The 19,517-nt window shown below is 36.0% G+C and overlaps 2 protein-coding genes and 1 long non-coding RNA gene across 3 annotated transcripts in view; 1 reads left to right on the top strand and 2 right to left on the bottom strand.

Moving 5' to 3' along the window:
- Nucleotides 1-1,367: 1,367 nt before the first annotated feature.
- On the bottom strand, nucleotides 1,368-7,133 carry RSL1D1 (ribosomal L1 domain containing 1). Its single transcript, XM_072348814.1, has 9 exons — nucleotides 6,926-7,133; nucleotides 6,711-6,850; nucleotides 6,348-6,486; nucleotides 5,663-5,811; nucleotides 5,409-5,510; nucleotides 4,399-4,492; nucleotides 4,181-4,309; nucleotides 3,222-3,419; nucleotides 1,368-1,859 (listed from the first exon to the last, which is right to left on the bottom strand). Exons 1-9 carry the CDS (start codon nucleotides 6,959-6,961, stop codon nucleotides 1,521-1,523), a joined length of 1,326 nt encoding a protein of 441 aa, XP_072204915.1. The 5' UTR covers nucleotides 6,962-7,133; the 3' UTR covers nucleotides 1,368-1,520.
- On the top strand, nucleotides 7,077-17,535 carry LOC140258496 (uncharacterized). The gene is made up of 3 exons (XR_011905264.1): nucleotides 7,077-7,211; nucleotides 14,708-14,774; nucleotides 17,406-17,535. It is a non-coding gene; the product is annotated as an uncharacterized lncRNA (long non-coding RNA).
- Nucleotides 11,964-19,517, bottom strand: part of GSPT1 (G1 to S phase transition 1) — a 23,804-nt gene continuing 16,250 nt past the window's right edge. The window contains exons 8-15 of the mRNA XM_072348813.1: nucleotides 19,017-19,171; nucleotides 18,486-18,626; nucleotides 17,213-17,306; nucleotides 16,808-16,888; nucleotides 15,173-15,346; nucleotides 14,683-14,772; nucleotides 14,308-14,476; nucleotides 11,964-13,684 (exon numbers count right to left, since the gene is read on the bottom strand). Of these exons, the coding sequence (XP_072204914.1) occupies nucleotides 13,632-13,684; nucleotides 14,308-14,476; nucleotides 14,683-14,772; nucleotides 15,173-15,346; nucleotides 16,808-16,888; nucleotides 17,213-17,306; nucleotides 18,486-18,626; nucleotides 19,017-19,171 (957 nt within the window). The 3' untranslated portion in view covers nucleotides 11,964-13,631. The remainder of the gene's footprint in view (nucleotides 13,685-14,307; nucleotides 14,477-14,682; nucleotides 14,773-15,172; nucleotides 15,347-16,807; nucleotides 16,889-17,212; nucleotides 17,307-18,485; nucleotides 18,627-19,016; nucleotides 19,172-19,517) is intronic.

Genomic DNA, 19,517 nt, shown 5'->3' with positions numbered 1-19,517 from the left:
TACTGTAGTAAGACCACAGGCTCTCTATTTCAATGATAGCACTTGGTTCACTTATCACTGTGATGCGATAAGTGCCTGTTACCAACACTATTTAATAAAAGGTACCCATAGAAAGACAAGCTGACAAAAGGAAAAAAAATAAATAAGATTAAACCAGTTAGTCTGTTTACTAAGCCTCAGTAACAGATTGTTATTTCTTGCAACATCAAACAAAACACATGGTATTGAAATACAATGCAAAGCAAATAAGTAAAACAAAGATAAGAGTTACTGAAGTACTAGAAAAATATATCTATTTATAGTGAATGAATTCTAAGAAGTGTACCTAAGTTTTTGTCTTAGGTGAAAGCATGTAACCTGTGTTCTCCATAACCCGCAGGGGACCTTACTATTCAACTATAGCGGCCAGTTAATAATAAGAACCCATAAACCCTAGGATCTGCCTAGGAATCATTTTTTCTAAGGGGGTGATGTTCTATCTCCATTTATAGATACCCCACAAAAGAGACATGTCTGTTTGGCCAGCCTGGCTCACCAAATGTACAGTTGACAGATAAACAGAGGTTAAACAAGATGTTTTGTATGAAAGATTATTGAGATAGAAAGATTATCTATGATAAATGGAAAACACTTATTGATGTTGGAGGCTCACAGTAAACTCCACAAAGGAGCAATCTCCAGAGAAAGAGATCCTGCCTTGTCTTTAAGTAAGATCTGTGAGGGGTGGAGCGAATTACCTTTTACCTGTGCTTCCACAACTGACTCATTGCTTGCCTCAGGTGGTCAATCAGAGGTTCAGGCTGCGATAAACAGTTTCCCATACAAGACAAAACTGATTCTCTTTCAAGTAAAGTCATGTTTGTTGTATGAGGCTAAGGGAAAAGAAGCAGTTTTGTCTTCTTAAATGTGAAGAACAGCATAGAAGAAACCCAAGTTAAACAGAACACTTTAACAGTATGTAGGAATTACAGAGAAAGACAAGCCAGAGGGTTTAAAGAAGATATAGTAATTTAAGAAATTAATGTTTGCGGTTTTAACAGGTAAGACCACAATAATGAAAATCACAAGCACAGACATCTGCTACACGAACGTGGAGTTCAGGGAACAAGGAAATCCCTGTGCATTAACTCTAAAAAAATACAGAGAATGTGAAAGTCAGGTAGGAGGAAAAAGCTCATGTAAACCGTGGTTGTGCAATAAGAACAAGAATATAACTGAGCCATTATGCGGCTGAACTTAAGTGAGACATCCTTTAAAAATAATGTTGCTCCAATACAAAGTCTAGAAACCAAAAGATTTCTATTGAAAGATACAGCTGGATCTTTTTTTTTTTTTTTTAAGAGATGGAAAAGACTTAAGGTAGCAAATACAGCTAACTAAAATAATGTTTATTTGTTCTTACATTAGAAGGAGACAAATTAAAAAAAAAGCTCTTAGGGTCAGCTTTTCTTAAGAAGGCATGTTACATTCATGAAAAGACAGCAATGAATAACTGCACAGAACGTTACAGTAGACAACATTCATGATGACTGTGGTCTGCATACTTTCTTGGCTGTTTGCTTTGGTGTTTTGGAAGATTTCTTGGATGACTGTACTAGTTTGCCAGCATTGTGTGTAGCAAAAGACTTTGCTTCAGGCTTTTTAGGAGTCTTATCCATCTCTTTTATTTCTTCCTTTGCCATGCTGAGCGGCGTGTTTTTTTTTTGTTTTTTTGATATCTGCAGGTCCACCTGCTCTTCTATAACCTTCTGTTTTGAAGTTTCTGGAGCAAGAAATTGTTTCTTTCTCTTACCGAGTATTGCTTTTGTTTTATTGCCCAGATTGTCACCTCTTTCTGGACTTTGGCTTGGTTCCACTTTCTGTAATTAAGACATTCAGGAAAACAAAAAAAAAAAAATTACCCTTTCAAATAACAAACATTTTTACTGTTTTTGAAGAGAGATTAAAAAAAGCCATTATAAGGGACAAATGCTTTCTAGCAATTACACAGTTCCTTAGCCCAAATGATCTGCTCATGCATCTTGCCAGAAGTAGAAAGCAAAACATGGAATTAGATCTGTGTTAATATAAAAATATGAAATATAAAAATAGTTACAAAGTAAATAGATTGAACAGATACAAGGATGTTCACTCTCTTGGCTAACCAAGTCACTGAACTACTTTGCTGGCAGAACTGAAATCACAATAAGCCTGCTACATGTCTAGGCTTATTAGATTTGATAGGCACAGACCTTATTCAAAATCCAGCCATGTACACAAGCTGTCTGTACTTTGTGTGTGCACCAGGCATAGCACTCCCTAGAGATCATCAGATATTCCCAAATGACCCTCATATAAGATCTGCTATCATCAGAACAATCCATTCAACTCAACTTCAGCTGCAACCATCCCAGGGCTCTGGCAGTCACATCACATGAACTGATCTAGGCCAGCTGCATGACAACAGCTTGAAGCAAACAATATTTTTTTTTTGTTGGGGCTGTATATAATCACAGTAGCACAGACATCTGTTCAGACATCCCTGAACAGATACCTATTAAGGCTATGCTCCAATCATAAACGTAATTTAACTGAGTTAAATTTAGAAGCCTTAAAGTTTTATTCATTCATTTTCTTTCCAGTGGGTATTTCTTAGACACAAGAAATGCAAGTCTGGCTTTTTTCCAGACATGTTAGAGGTACAGTCCTCATTACCTCCAATATTCACAACAGTAAATATGTACACTGTTTCACTGCAAGCTGCTCTCGACGTGTGACCATTAACGTTGCACATTACTATTCTAGAGAACCTGTTATGTGTTTTTCAAGTTCTTCACTACAGATAGACGATATAATAAAAAAAAATTACAAGAAATTTTGAATTAATCAAGTAAATTATTGATTTAATTTCTTAAAGGATCAAGCTCCTCTTCCCTCATTTTTAACATTTCTTCTGTCTTAAGACCTGTTAGGTAAGCTAAGCAAAATGGCTGCTATTCAGGAAAAGACCAAGAGGCAAACACTGGCTTTCTTAGTAAGAGGAAATAAAAACAAACAAAGCACCCCCTCCTCCCCCCATTAACTCAGCTCTCACTTTCATGTTATTTTTTTAAGAAAATATAGTTCATTTGAAGTGTGTTAAAACACACTGTTCCTCTGGCGACAAATTATTTACATGGTTTAAAATATTTAGTTTTAATTGAAATGTTCAATAATGTTGATAAACTCACAATAATCTTTACCTCAGCTAGGCTGGTTATTTGCAGAGGCACCAGTTGTGGAATTTCTTCATCATCAGCACATTCCTCTGGTTCCTGGACTACTTTTTCCTTTATCACAAGCTCTCGGGTAGCAGCAGCAGCCTTATTTTTAGTTGTCATGGAATCTTGATTAGAATTCATCTTTTTAGCTGTCTTCTCTAATTTCTTTTTCTTTTCCTTCTAGAATTAATTTGAAGTACAACTCAGACAAATCCCCATAACATTTCTAAAACATATAAGAATTGTTTTAATATATCTAAAACTAAGACAGTCTAGAAACAAACTGAAATGTTGTTCGATAGACCTGGGCTGGTCAACCATAAGTAAAATATGAAAAATGATGTGTTACTTTCAGCATTGAGGAAGTTCATAAATAAATGATATTACCATAAAGATTACAGTCTTTAAGATGTATATTTGTGCTACCAACTTGTTTTAGAAACTGGAACGTAATAGGCAGAACTCAGTATAAAGGAATAGCTATTTTTATTTTTTAATGTAGATTAAGTTCTCCCTACTCATCCTCTGCAAAATAAGATACAAGTATCTAAGAGTGGGAATTATTCACATGCCACAACGAACACACAGTCTCAATTCATGTATATGTTAATGAATGTCATTTCTGTAAGCAAATATGAATAAACAAATATGAATTCAAGCAAAAGTTCTGAGAATCAATCTCAGTTGAGTTTACAGTTCAAGACTAGAAACTCCTAGCCTATTTCCAATTTGGTTTATAACCTGTTGGAGGAGTTTCAATGATTTCTAGCTACTGCGTCTTGGATATGCTCATAGTCAGGAGTGCCCGACTCATTTGTAGCCATACTTGCCTCTAAGCTGCTGTTCATATTTGTAACCCAACACATCAGGTCTATACTGCCAAAGAACTAGTGGCTCCAACATATGTTTATGGAAAATTTTAATATTTTTTTAATTGTTACCTCTCCTTGCTTTTTATTGACATTTGGCTCTTTGTCAAGCTCATCTAAGCTGGAGATCCGTGCAGTAAAAATTGGAAGTGCAACTGATTTAAGCGTCTTGAGGTGAAGAACTTTCACATTTCTCCAATTCTGCAAACATAAAACAGTGTCTGTCATGTAAGAACTACCATGGCTTCCAGCTACATTGTTCCTAATTCAATGCAATGAATTCACAGTACCTGTGGTAACTTCCTAGCAATCACCTCAGCTGCTGCAATGATATTTTCTAGTATCTCATCAGCTTTCATTCCAGTGTGGCCTATACGTGTTGTACTGGAAGTAGAAAAGAGTAATATTTATAGATGGGCAAGTAAAACCACTAATGTATTTGCTCTTAAGTACACCCAAAAACAAAAAAAGCCAACTTATCTGCAATTACCTTAGCCTTCACACAGGATGGCTAACTACTAAAGAATCCTTTTGTAGCAAGTCACAGCAGCTACATGTATTAAGTTTTTTTTACATTATGAAATGTAACCCCTGCCTTATATTGCCAAGGTAACTTAGGTTTGGATCATTTTAGATGCACAATATATGAAAAAATTTTTGTACAATATTTTGGAGGAGTTTTCAGTGAATTAAACAGCAATTATCATTATTAAATTTTTTAAGACTGTATATGCTATTTGTCAGTGATAGTTGCCTAGAAATTCCTTAGCTATACAGAAAAAAACAAACAAAACTTCACAGAATGATTTCTTATTAAGCAGAATTACTATTCTCTTTATACAACTTAAGGTTCAAGATGACCCATACCTAGAATGCTCACCCTTCACCCATTATTAATAATAATAATTAATAAAATTAATTAATAATTCACCCATTATTAATGGGTGTATGGGAAACTGTTAATCACAGCCTGAACTTCATGAAGGTAATTCAGTTGTGCTACCAGAAGGGGTAGAGCATGGCTTCACCTCTCCCAGATCTCATTTAAGGGCTGACTGCCACTAAGGCAGGATCTCTTTTCTCTGGAGATCTCTCCTTTGTGGAGTTTACTGCGAACCTTCAACATTGGTGAGCATTTTCCATTTATCTTAGATTATCTTTCTATAATGATAATCTTTCACACAAAACATCTGTTTAACTATTGACTGTATAACTGTACAACTGGGTGAAACAACTCAGAATTCCTACAAGTTAAGGTTTAACAGCTCTTCACGCACAGTATTAAGCTGTTCATACTTACTAACAGCACCCCTTGTTGTTAACTGGTAGTACGGTACCCTGAACATGCTTTTGTAGCTCCTTAGCAAGATTTTTGGCTTTCAAGTTTACAGCTAAAGGTGCCCTAAAAAGAAAGAAGCAGAGGGAATAAAAGTTAAAAAAATTAAAACAAACAAACAAACCAAGCAAACTAGCAAATCTTCGGTTTGCTAAATCAAAATCCAATCTTTAACAAAATAATAATTCAAAGCGTATATACAGAATTTTAGAACCAACTTTTTCTTTTCATAGAAGTGTTTTCCCAGATGCGAGGGCAAGAGCCTTCTGATTCGGTCATCAGACAGAAAGAGATCAAATCTGTTCAGGAGGCGACGCTTTGCTTCAAAGGGTTTGTACTCTTTTTTTAAAGTTTTGTAGGAGATGACCTACAACAAAAAATAACAGCTTAGTCCCCACTGTTGAAAACACACAAACACAGCATCAGATACTTCTTGTAACTGCACATAATTAACTTGAATAACTGTTAGTTAAGACATGCTTTAAAGTACAATCAATAGAACAGAGACAGATTCCTTGCACAGTATCGCTAAACAAAACTAGAGCACACAGCGACGTCTAAACAGACAAATACAGCGATAGAAAATATTTTCCTACTTTATTGTGGGTTGCATAAGTGAATCAATCCAGCTGAAAAGGGCTTGAATATCTTGCATGGTAAGTAAAACTGAAAAAGTTCTAATCCAATACTGAGCATTTATCTAACAACTATACCTGAGTGCTATGGATCTAAGTTATTCTGAATAAAATCTGTAGTTTGAAAAGTGAACAGTTTGAATACTCAGAAAAATCTTCTGTGAGATTAACATGAAACCATTGATTTTAGAATAATAAATAGCAGAAAATTCCCTTTTGGCTGGTACAAGAACAACACAGTGATCCTGTGCTGCATCATCTCTCTGACCTGGCTAACACTTGTGATCCCATTCTGGGTTAGAAGTTTCCTGTAAAGACTTTCCGTCTGCTCTGCAGTCAGATCCGGTTCGTCTTTTGTGAACAGACACACCTCAGCTGTTTCTGCTCGAATCGCATGTGGCAGCGGTCTACAAGAACACGAAAGAAAGAAAGAAAGAACAAGAAAGGAGGCGAAAGCGTTCTGCAGGACTAGGACTACGCTGCTGCGGTCAGGCAGCGCTCGGGGTCGGCCCGGGGGTGTCAGGATGGGGCCGCGATGCTCAGATCCTCCCAGCCCACAACCTGCGCAGCGCTCCTTCCCGAGCCAAACGACACGAGCGCTTCCGCAGCCTCCGGAAGGCGCGTTTCTTACATTTTGATTACTTGAGCCGCGCGTGGGATCTTCCAGACCGTCACCAGGAGGTGCACGCTCTCGTTCTCGTTAAGAAGCAGCGCGTCTCCCTTAGACTTGCTTCTCGCGAAAGCCAAGAGAGCCTCCACCGCCTTCCTCACCTGCAACGACAGTAACAGCCGGAATAGAACAAAACGGAACAGAATGGAACAGAACAGAGCGCACTCCTCCCGCACCTGCCCGCGCGCCAGCTTCGGCTGCCCCTTCGCCATGGCTCCGCTAGCACACGTGCGACCGCCGCGCCTGCGTGCTGCCGCCTTCCGGGTCACGACTGTGGCCTGCCCGCCCCTTCCGCAAGCAATGGCGTTCCGTGGCGGAGGCGGGGCGGGTGTGGGCGGTGTTTCTTCAGCTGCTAATCCGGAACGCAGGGTGATGGGATGCTGCTTGTGAGTGGTCGTTATCTTTATTTCAGAACCTACTGTTCTGTTCCTCCTGGATTGCCCTCTTGGTGTATATTTGAAGGTGGGTGGAACACTCGCTGCTCTCCAGTCCCTGGAACCTTCCTCAGTTTCCTTTCACAGAATTAGAAGCTGTTACCTTTAACTCTAGCTGAGCTTTTCTCCCGTGGTAATGCCTGCATGCCTGAGCAACGTTTCTAGATTCCTTCACTGCAGCCTGTCCTTGACTTTTCCTCCTGCGTTACTGACCTTTTGCACTGGAGTGCTGCTATAAGGTCCCTGTTTAGCCAAGCTAATCTCTTGATAGATTTGCTTGTTTTCCAATGTGAGTAGGTGCTTCCATTACGGTTTGAAGAGGTTGTTTTCACAGCTCGACTGCCAGCTTCTCTTGAGCTCCTTTGCTTTTCGGAGCTGCCTCCAATGGGACCCCACATCCTGGGTGCCAAAATGAAGTCCAGGGTCTGTTCTCTGCTACACATCTTCCTCACACCTCTCAGCATCTCAAATTCCACTATTTCCTGGTCACTGCAGCTGAGGCCACCATTGACTATCACACACAAAACCACTTATTTGTGAACAGTAAAGGCAGAACTGCTGCATCTCCTTTCCAGTTTAGAAATGTATTGACTGACTACATGGAAACAGCTTAGCTGTGGAATGCTCATGCCACCTAGTTCCACCCTTTTCAAGTACACTGCGATGACATTAAGTCTACCCCTGGAGCTGTTTTCACCTTATTCTCAGGGTGCTGTGTGTGTCCTGGCAGCATTGGAGCTCCGAATTCATCACAGAAGTAAGCTGCCACCTGGCTAATGTGTAGCCACTGGTTATACATATTGAAATAACGAGTCTTAGTCACTCTTTTCTATATTTTTGCCAGTTTTTTGCCTTTTTGGTTATGGCTTTATTCCTTCATGTATCATCCAGCATAATTTTCTACATGTTCAGTGTGCTGGTACACAGAGAAAAGAATTAAAATACCCTTGTCAGGAAAATCTCCTTTATGTAATAATGTTTTCACTCTGCTGGTAGCATTCACAGTGGCTTCAAGGCTCCCCCAGCCTTGGTGACAACCTTTGGTAGCAGCTTCAGCATTACTTAGTTGCACCTTCACTGTTTGTAAGCAGTACAAGCATACAGAAAGTAGAGGATTGCACAATATTTGACTCAGTGTAAGTTGCTGTAGGTAAGTCATATACTGATTGATACTACTGAAAAAAAGTCCCGGAAAATGTAAACTTTAACCTTTCTATTGTGTGATTTTTGAGCAAGTAATATAAATGGTCAGGAAAAATAAAATCTATCCTTTGCTGCTGTGAAGTTGTTGTATGAAGTATTGATTAGAGAAGTTATTGGAAAGTATGTAATCAGGAAGATGTTCTTTCAGCGTTGCTATTATTTATGCATATTAAGATGCTAGCAGTGTTGTTTTATAATCTGATGATTATATTACCCTTTCCTCCTATCTCAGCACAGGCCTTGCAAATTTTTTAGCTGCTGTTTTAATAAAACATCAATGTATTTTTTGTGTGTTGTTAAAATAAAAAGATGCCTTGGAAATCTCTGAAAATAAGATGGACTACTGTCATAAGAGGTGAATGTAGTGTGTTTGAAGCCTGACTGTACTGAGTTAACATAGCATTAAGATAAATTAAAGGGACTATTATTAGTCAGTTATTTTGAGTTACTATTATTAATGACTCAAATGAACATTTCTTACACATCAATCTCATCCAAACACATTTTTTCCACAACTTTTTAAGTCTGGTGTGACTAAACGTCAGAAGATATGGCTTAACCAACTTAGTAGGACCGTTTTCTCTTGTCCTGGCAAAGGGGATGTATAAGCAGCAATTATTTCTGCTGTAAGATCTTTGAGATCTAAGATTACTCTTCTACTGTGCATTCCAAAATTTCCAATACCAGGCTTATGTTCCTCTAGCTCATCAGATGGCAGATGTAAAAATCCCAGATCTCACTTTATAAATTAAACTTTTTGCATCATAAGCAGCACAAAGAATACAGAGATTTAAAAAATAGTAATAATTAAACAAAACAAACAACCACCAAACAAACCCAAGAGCAAATACACTTTATAGAGACTTAAAAAGAGGATCCCCCTGCTCCTTCTGGAGTTCAGTGTTCTTTAGATTGTGTTTCTTTGCAATCCTAGTGTAAGCATCTAGTTCTAATTTTATTAACTGCCAGCTAGATGGATGCCATGGATAAGTTACTAATGAACTACTGTTTCAGGAGAAGAGAGGCACCTATCTTCATGACGCAAGCTTTTTTTTTTTGTTACAGTCCTTTGCCTATCAGCAGTTCTTACAGGCCTAACAAATGACAATTGCTCAGTCTCAAGTAGATTCTTTTCATCCAACAGTTTGTCTATCTTCTCTTACTTTTCTTAGATTTTTTTTTTGGGGTGGCTGTATAGTTAAGTGAAGTGAGATGTAGAAAAAATCCAGCTTAGAGTGGAAGTTGAGACTTTCTGGGAAGGAAAGCTGATGAAAGCCTAAGTGTTATTTATTAGAAGACACATATATGCACAACAGATTTCACTTCTGTTAACATAAATTTCCATTTTATATTAAGACTAGACTACTTTCTAGCATTTCTTCAAAGGAAAAGAAACATTTTGTTACAGCTACTGTGTGTTAAAATAAACACAAGGAAATAAACAGGTCCACAATATAAAATCTTCAGTAGTAACTCCAGTTTTGTTGGTATATTTTTCTTTAGCAAGTCCTCTGCAGGGCATACAAAAACAGCAGAATAACTAAGAGCCTTTAAGTTTTAGTTCTGGAAGAAGACAGTCTTTTCTGGAGTATATTTCATCTGCTTTAACATCATCATTTGATCATTTTGCATTAAGAACAAAAAGGCCAGAGTAATACAGAATTAAATACTTGGGACAATGGAAACAATCATTTTTTTTCTTAAGCAATATTCATTAATAAACACTCATAAAAATACATTTCTCATAATTAAAAGTTCGTATGGACTAGTACCATAATTAGGTTAAACCAGAGGACCTTTATTGAGCAATCTGCTGGGCCTTTATGCCATGAAAAACATTTGTATAGAGGCATGAAGTTCACAATCAACAAATATCTCCATGGATAAACCTCTTTAGAGCATCCATTTTTCTTACAACACTATTATACCATCATCAATAGCTTACTGTTTAAGAATACAGTTTACTACCGGAACAAGTGTCCCTGGAAACCAGTACCATTACACGTTTGTATATTAGTTCCCAATTGTCTGCAAAGATGACCAGGTATTTGGAATGATTTCAGGCAGATGGGCTATGGCCATGCTAGTCAACTGATTGCTGTGCTCATCGCTCCATTTAGCGTCCCTTACTTCTTGCAAGTTGTAGAAACAAATAGTTTTCATGTTGCAGGTTAGTTAGTACAGCTGCACACTTCAAAATTTAGTAATTGTTACATATATCAAGACTTTCATTTAAATGACATACAGGGTCTTAATTCACACTGTCACTGTTTGCTTTTGTAACTTACATCATGGCTGTACACCGAAACCATATCTATACCATAAACTTTGGCCAATAACGAGGGAAAATAGATGAAATCCTGATGAGTACTACACTGCGTACAAAGGCACAATTATTGTATACAAATGCAATTAGACTGGGGGAAAAAACTCAAATCCTTCCTTCCTTCCTGCAGAAACTTCACAGTTTTGCTGGTATAAGTTACAGCCCAGGACCCAGAAATACTCTGCTGGTATCATAGATAATAAGCACAGCTGCAGTGCTAGTAGTCCTAGGGTTCCCTGTAGCTTCAGTCCAACTTTTTTTTGTTGTTTCTTTTTCCACCTTTAAAGCAGAGCATCACATTTTGATAAAGTGTCCAGAATGGTAATTAAAAACCAAAACAAAAAAAAAAACCACATCAGAGAATCAGTATCTAGCAAATATTTCAAACTAAGCTGCACCTTTCATCTGGATCCTGCTCAACTCAACCATTGTAAAAGATGAGTCTATTAAGTCTAGAATGGAGGTATAATGAAAAAATCTGAATCTGTAATTACTCAATATAATATACTGTATGTATATACATGTACTGTACATATATATATACACACAGTATATAAAGTATTCTTAGATCCTCTATTTAAGATGCAGGCAATTTTTGTAGATCTATATATTTTCATATCAATGTGTTTTATACTCAAAAATATAAACCTAACACAGAATAGTAAATCAAACTGCAAAGTGCAGATTCTGTTAATGAACTTGAAATAATTTAATTTCCTTTTCCAGGTGCAGTGATGTGTGGTAATCAAGTGCACTAGATGAGTTATGGAAATGCTAAGAGATGCTATCTACTGGCATTTCAACCCACCAGATAATTTTTCATTTTGATAATAAATACAAACTCCAGTCCCAGTATAATGAAGTTTTAGAAATCCTCATTAAGTTTACAGTAAAGAGAAAAATTCCACTGAGGCATCACATAGTCTTGAAATGCATTTCAGCAACTTAACAGCAAATAAGAGTTCTAGCAATTTAGGAATTACATGTTCTCCACAAACAGCAGCAAATTTTAAATTCACAAGCTTGCTTCAAGAAAGGAATACAAGACTTGTAGAACTCTTAAATTAATCCAAAATAAGAACAAGAGTCATTTTCATTGGCTTTTAATTTCTTCATTAGTCTAAGAGATAAGGAATTACAGCTTTTGTGCATTTAGTGGGGGGGGGGGAACGTACTTTTTTAACTCTGATCTACCAAAAAAAACCCAAAACAAACAAACAAACAAAAAAAAAAGCGCCCAGAGATTTGCAGACATAATAAAATTTATTTCAATTCCATGCATTACGGTAGCTACAAGGGTACTCATATGAAACTGAAGGACAATAACTTCTGTCCATACAATGTAGATCTAAGTGAAATGAGTGAGAATTCCACAGTTGCAAAGAAACAAAAACAAAACAAAAAAACAATTAAAAACAAAAAACCCCAAACCAAAAAACCCAAAAAGGGTAAATCTGTTTCAGTTCTGAGTTCTATAAATTCAAATACGTCCCTTAACTGTGAACTTTTGGGAAATGGGGTGGGCTCACCACAATTACAACTGAAAGTGTTCAAGGCCTTCTGAAGAAGCTCTGAATGTACCTTTTTACTACTTCCTACTAATACTCTGGAAAATTGAAAAATCAGATAGCCTTCATCCTTATCATTGGAATCAGGATAGCAATTGTAGACAGTCCACTTTAAGAGTGCAGCTAAATAGGGTTTAATTCTGCAGTTCCTTCAAGCTGCACTGAGAGTAAGATTTACACTGAACCAGCCTCACTTTCCCAAGAAAAAAATGTCACTGGTCCTCATGAGCTTACTCTGCTTTTTTATATGCAAAAAATTTACAGACCAAGATTGATTCTGATTCTCCCATATTTCAGTACGTGCAAACTCCTGGCAACTTAAGTAGTCTTCCTCCCTCCAGCTGAATTGTAAAACAGCAAGGATTATCCAACCCTGTAAATTAAAGACCAGACAAACTGAATAACTTACGTAACTGGCACATTTTAATTGGCCCAGTTTTCCCACAAGAATGCAGCTCTTGCAAATAACAGTAGGCACTATTGCCACCAATTTTTATTTCTGCAATTTCACTGATTTACTGGTTGTTGGAATTCTCTGCAGATAAGAATTTTAAAATGCTGATTTTTTATGAAGACAATATGTAGTTCTATTCTGCAAAATTGACTGTATCTAATAGTGATGTTAAGTCAACTTAAGTTCGCTGAAAACATAAAATGTAAAACTAAAGAAAGTGCCACATTAGCACAAATATTTTTAATTTTAAGGGTGCACTGAGCAAAGGAAAGGGGAAAAATGAATTCTTTATAATTACAAACTTGGTCAAGTGCCTAATTACCTCATTTAAAACTGTGCATGTGGGAGGCTGAGAAGTTTAGAAAAATCCAAGTAACCAAATATCTACGTTACTGGATGGTTAAAAAGCTAATGCAACTGTCTGGATAAAAAACATTATTCAAAAGCAATTCAAATACTGAAAAAGATTTCAAATTGAATAGTTTTTATTAACATGGTAGTCATCTTTGTAACATGTGCACACACACTCACATACTCTGAATTATCTGCCTGGAAAGAAAAAAAGTTCTCTATATGTCAGGGGAAATTAAACATTAAAAATCCATTCGAATTTCATAATTATAGGCAATTATGTCCACATGACTACAAAGCTATTGCCGAACCTTTCCAAGGAAGCAGAATTTGGGAGAAAAAAAAATTTGGGGGGAAATTCAGTGGCATAGCAGAGCTCTCAATATGAGAAAGCTGACATAATGTGGACCTTTGCTGTGAAATTTGTCTTTGCAAAATATGGGGAGAAGTTTATAAATGGGCAGAAAATAAGAAGGCGGTGTGAAGTAGGCTTTTGTAGAGTTGATTTTCCTCACAGTATTATGCGGGGGTCATTGAGAAAAATGCTTAGTCCTTCTCTGGAACCAGTTTCAGAACTTTTCCAATTGCAATGGTCTTACCTAAAGCAAGGAGACATACATTGCAGTTACATATATTGTGGAAAAAAATATGCATAATCTCTTAAGAAAAGCTTTCTCCAGAAACAAAGGCTGTCCAGTGTACTAGGAATAATGCACATAATAAATTTGTATTGTATGATGAAAGCACCAGTATATTTTAAAAGCACAATAAAATAGTAAATAGAAATAGTAAAAGCTGCTGTTTTCATATTAGGGAATACATTATAGATCATGGAAAGCGTGCTCTGTATTCAGTTAAGCAGAATGCAAAGCCAGATCTGTCTATTGATTTTAAAGGTAACACCTGTATCTTCTTGGTCTCTCAGTAGAGATGCTATAGTTATTTGTATCCTGGGTAGACATTCCAGGATGTGTTAGGAAAACTCTGCTCATGATTTTTCAAATCCTGCCTTTTGTCTCAATAGTGCACCTTTCTGTAAATTATTCCTCTAACATAAAACATACTACTTGATTCTAGCAAGAACTTCAACCAATAACAATTTATTTTTATTTACTTTCTGCCATTACACAGATACAGTAATTACAACTGTATGTCTGCATTCTAATGCTTCATTGTCATGCACAATCTATTTGAAATAACTGTACTTTTGTGGCACCCTTACCCTCATCTCTTAAGGTAAAGCGACCCATCTGAGGGAAATCTTTGAATGTCTCAAGGCAGATAGTTCCTGCCGTCCTTAAACGGGCAATGCATACTTGATCTTGTTTCACAAAGCGGGGCCGTGTCTTACTTTTTTCTCCTGTTTTTTTGTCCACCAAGCAGATTAAGGCCTGCAAAAGAGGAAATAATAAAATATCTGTGAATGTTAACACACTGGTTATTTCTTTTAAGACTTACTGCATAAAATAATCATTACTGACCACCCTTTTCATAAGATCTATGCTAACAGCTACAGCCATTTTTGTAACTTTATTAGTTATTCCAGATTACTCTTCACCCCAGTAAGTACACTGACTAGATTCATATCATAACTTACTGTTATCTCAACTTCTTCAATACAGGTGTGGATGTGCAGCACAGCATTGTAACCCGGGCAGATAATGGATTTGTGCTCTATTATCACTATCTGTAAGAAAAAATTAATTTATCCTTTTCTTCAACTCAAGAGAGAACTATATTAAAACATTATTCAACACACAAGCATAACATCTTTGTAAGATAAAGATTTTGAGATTACTAAGTTGTTTCTAAAAAGGCAAGTATGAAACTGAAGAATTGTTTTGACAAGATCTTGCTTTCAAGGTTATAAAACTTAACTGAGAAGTTACATTCAAAACAACATTTTTTAAATTCACACTGATGATATCAGAATAGGCATGCACATTATTGTCAGCTTAGAGATACGATAACAAATGAGAAGTCTCAAATGAAACTTAAAACTGATAAAAATTAGCTTTGGTGGAACAGGCAAAATATTTTGATGCTGTTTACCCACTTACATGGTAATCAAATGTTAATTATTCTACCTGGGCATCAAACGTGCGTCCAGAATGACACAGGTTGTTGGAATCACAGAGAATAAATCCTGGCAGAATCTCTTCCTCTTCAATTCCCTTCAGTCTGATCTTTAGATTTTCACCTGGGGCTACTGAATCAGTTTCTACATCATCAGAAAGGATTCCAAGAACTTCCACGTTGTGCTTTAAGCAAAAAATGCAATTTTCTATTATCAGTGTTATAGACTGGTACAAAATCACTTCAACATACTGAGATTTCAATAAATGAAATTATATTTAAATTTGTTATCAGTTCTGTAAGCTTCAGAAAACAAAATATCTGAATGACGAGTTATTAGAATTCAAAGCAGTGTATTTACTGAAAAAAGTTTTATTTCATGTAGTTCTATATTGCATCTTCAATAAAAAGAAAGCAGATTTCAAAAAATATCCACTATGTCTCAAAGTAAAATTAGCTTAAAATTTATTAAGATACAAGAGGGACAGTAGATGCATACTGTCAACTAAGGTGAATGCATCTACACTGCTGTACAGTCATTACATTCCAAATGGAATAGTTTGAAGAATGTGATCCATGAAATCTTTCAAATCTCAGAATTCTACAAGCTTTTATTTTTATCATCTTCTCCAAAGAACAGATGCATAAACACACTCTACGAAGAAATTAAAATATATTTTCTTGATCTTTCTATGCAAAATCAGAAATAAAATTACAGTGTATCTTTATGTGTTATTAGCTAACATAAAATATAGGAGCTTTTTCAGAAAAATGTTCCTGAAGCTTAGGTTAAATAATCATTAACTGCCAAGCAATTAGCAAAAGAAGAATGTCATTAAGAACACTGGATATTTGCTGAATAAGAATTCTGTAATAGTTTGGTTAAATGTGTTTATAATTTCTTATTTTCTCCTACTCAAGTCCAAAATAACAAGCAGTAGTTTTATAAAAAGCTGTTGTCTCTTAAGTGATCTTAAGAAAGCTTAAGTAATCTTAAGTAATCTTATGGAAGCTGACATTTTGATTAAGAATACCAGCTTTCAATTAGCTATAAATGTCTTGATTCTCAAATATACAATACATTTTCTAGCAAACATTTTCTAGCGTCAAGCTAATTCAAGATGACAAATAGTTAAGAGCAAAATTTCCTTTTTTTTTTGTAAGAAGCCAAGGGAAACAAACACAATCATTAATTTAGTACACTATACTTGCCTTCTCTATCTCTCAAGCCATATCTTCAAATTCTTCATTTTTACATTCTTTTCAAAGCAAAACAATGATTCCAAATAGCAATTTTACATTAAGTAACAGCAGCCTACCTGCACAACCTACTCTTAACTAAAGCCATCCTTATGTCTTTTTGTGAGCCCTCTAGTAAATGCAACATGAAACGGTTCAAATAAACTGTGTTGGTTTCTAGCACAGTGATTTAGTCTACAAAGAAGATATAATGTGAGTTATGAATGCTAAGGAAATAAATGACATGCATACATGCATGCATATATACACCTAGGAATGTCAGTTTTTACTTGAGTGCTTACTTCTTCTCAACTGAATAGAAAATGTTCTGTAGTAAATAAATATATTTAAGAATCAAGATGTTTTCAGAGTAGAAACATTTTCCAAATATCTAAACTTTACTATACCTTATTTGGCATCATCACAAGCTGTTGTCCTTTGCAAATTGAGCCCGATTCCAGCTTTCCAAGGACCACAGTGCCCATATCCTTCATGAAAACAAATTATTACATAAAAGCTAAAAACTTTTCTCCTGAAGAGCCTGCTTTATCATACCCAGGAAAGGACAATTACTTAACCCTATGAAGTTATAAAGCACAGCAATACTTGAAGTTTTGGAAACCATTCTCATGAAACATTACAGATTAAGAGTCTTAATGTTAGTGATTTAATTCCCCTCTTTCAGTATTTCACAGTTGGAAACTGAAGCATATCAAAGACAAAACAATGCCCTTTAGAAAAAACAACAGTCAGTTTACTGCTTTCTGAAAATAAACCACTTATATTTTCAATACTATCATTTTAATTTGTACCTTATATTTATCCACAATTGGCAGCCTGATTGGTCCATCAGCTGAACGGTTGAAGTTTGGCAAGTTATCCAGATATGGAATAAATGGTAATCCGCTAAAAGCATTTAAAAAAAATACTCAAGAGTGAATAAATGCAGTCTCACAAAGGGAAATGTTTTCATACATTATTGTTAATCACTGTACCCTCTAACAGATTGCTGTATCCATCATAACATCCCATCACTAGTGTTCACATTACCCAAGTGTCATGGTTTTGTGGTGTTGCTGTCAATATTCCACATCATAACATCATGTGCAGTATGGATCTTCATGCTCCAGTTCCGTGGAATGGCAGTGTCTCAAGTACCCAGCTCTCGGAGGAAAACTACATATCCCAGAGGATGCCGTGGCCAGAGATAACTCACAGGAGGAGGACATGTATAATCTCACTCCCAGGCTGGAGAGTCTCTCTCGGACTGTCAGGGAGTGGGAAGCGTTCCAGCCGTGTTGCCTAGAGTTCACAGTAGACCTCTCTGTTTTCGGGGACTCTCTCTCTGTTTTGTTCGATTTACTAGCCTCAATCATATTATATTATATTGTGTTACCTTGTATTCCAATATCATATTTAGTAAAATAAGTTTTCCTCCTTAGATTGCTGCCGCTGTTCTTTTTTCCCATTCCTTTCCGGGCCAGGGGCCCTACGGGCGGCTGCCCCTGTCACAGGCACAGGTAAATCTAGATAACCTGTGACACCAAGCTAACACATTAACACCTAGGAATTGCAAGTAGTTATGACATATCTTAAGCATGTTCTACACATTATTCCTTGACAATCTTGCTAGATATACCAACTAGTTCCAAATATTATTTTTGTTAATATGTTTTAACCGCTATGAGGAATAGTTGAAAATATGACATCCAGTAGATGTGGCTTGTCACTAATTATAATAGTTTCAAGCGAACTTCACATCAAAACAATTACCCATCCTAGCAATGCGATCAATACAGCATCAGTGAAATTGAAACAGTAGTAAGGCACTTAATTCCACGAAGCCAAAAATTAATTAATACTAACACAAAGAATCTGTCATCTTCAACCTTCTATGGCTTTTATATTCAGTTAATTACACAGGCTCTGTATTCTTCCTGCTACGATCATAGTTCCTCAAGTATTTCAACCAATAATTCTAGAACACAGATGTAATATGCCAAGCTATACTTACAGCTTTCATTGTAGTATTTACTTCCATTGAAACATAACTAATGTGCAAGCTATTGAATTTAAGATACATACATGTACCAAGGACAAAATTCAGACTGTTCTTTAAGATTTGCTCCAGTGAGTCCTGAGCAGGGCATGAAATGAATATCTTTTTTGGGATTAAAGCCAACTTTCTTCAAAAATGGCACCAGTTTCTCTTTACATTCCTCGTATCTGTTGAAATGAGATAAACTTGAATTTTTCAAACATGACATAATACCGTGCTTAACAACAAAATCAGCCTTATTTTTTTTAAGAAGCAAAACTAATAAAGCTCAGTGACTGAATTGCATTTTCTCCCCAAGTTGTACTAAGTACAACTTAGTAGTGCCTATTTCCCTTATTCCTCTGCTTCATAAAACACAACTAGATTTATACCACTGACCAATTAATGGATGGATAAACAGCAACATATGCTAGATATACTTTTATGCAAGAGGTACAGGCCAAGATACCAGGACAGATGAAGTAGACAGCTAATGAGATCATTCTGCAGGCTTTCACCCTACTTTACAAATTAGCTTACTTTGATATCTTTTAATGAACTTTTTATGTTAAACTCACCTTTCATTACTCCAGTTTACAGTTGGATCATCCATTTTATTAATAAGAACTATTAAATGTTTTACACCTGCTGTTTTTGCTAACATGGCATGTTCTCTTGTTTGTCCACCTTTTTCAAATCCAGTTTCAAACTCTCCTTTTCTTGCAGAAATAACCTAATTAAGAGTACATATTTTAATAATGAGGCTCTATAGTTTTCTCAGTAGAACAACTGACAATGGATAATATTACCTTAATCCAAAATAAATTTGGGTAGTCAAAAAATAAATAAATAAATAAATAAAAAATTGATAAAAGCTTGGAAAATATACTGGTATAACCTTAATATTATACATCAGTTTCTACACTTATGTATATAAAAACCACACAACAATTGTGAACTACTTAAAAAAGTTCTTCAGTTATTCCAAAAGATTAAGACTTAAGATTTTCAAATTTTGGCTATTTTAGCCAACTAAATGAGTAAACAAAATAAGTCAAAAGCTTAATTCCACAATACAT

The sequence above is a fragment of the Excalfactoria chinensis genome, chromosome 14, assembly GCF_039878825.1.
Source record: "Excalfactoria chinensis isolate bCotChi1 chromosome 14, bCotChi1.hap2, whole genome shotgun sequence".
Taxonomy (NCBI): Eukaryota; Metazoa; Chordata; class Aves; order Galliformes; family Phasianidae; genus Excalfactoria; species Excalfactoria chinensis.
This window is presented reverse-complemented; position numbering and strand designations above follow the sequence as displayed.

Bases quoted from the DNA above. Each gene is read 5' to 3' on its own strand.
- RSL1D1 (XM_072348814.1), bottom strand. From the start codon at position 6,961: ATGGCGAAGGGGCAGCCGAAGCTGGCGCGCGGGCAG. The intron at 6,487-6,710 runs GTAAGAAACGCG...GTGTTCTTGTAG, and splicing joins GCGGCTCAAGTAATCAAAAT to ACCGCTGCCACATGCGATTC. The intron at 4,493-5,408 runs GTAAGTATGAAC...TTCTACTTCCAG, and splicing joins AACAACAAGGGGTGCTGTTA to TACAACACGTATAGGCCACA.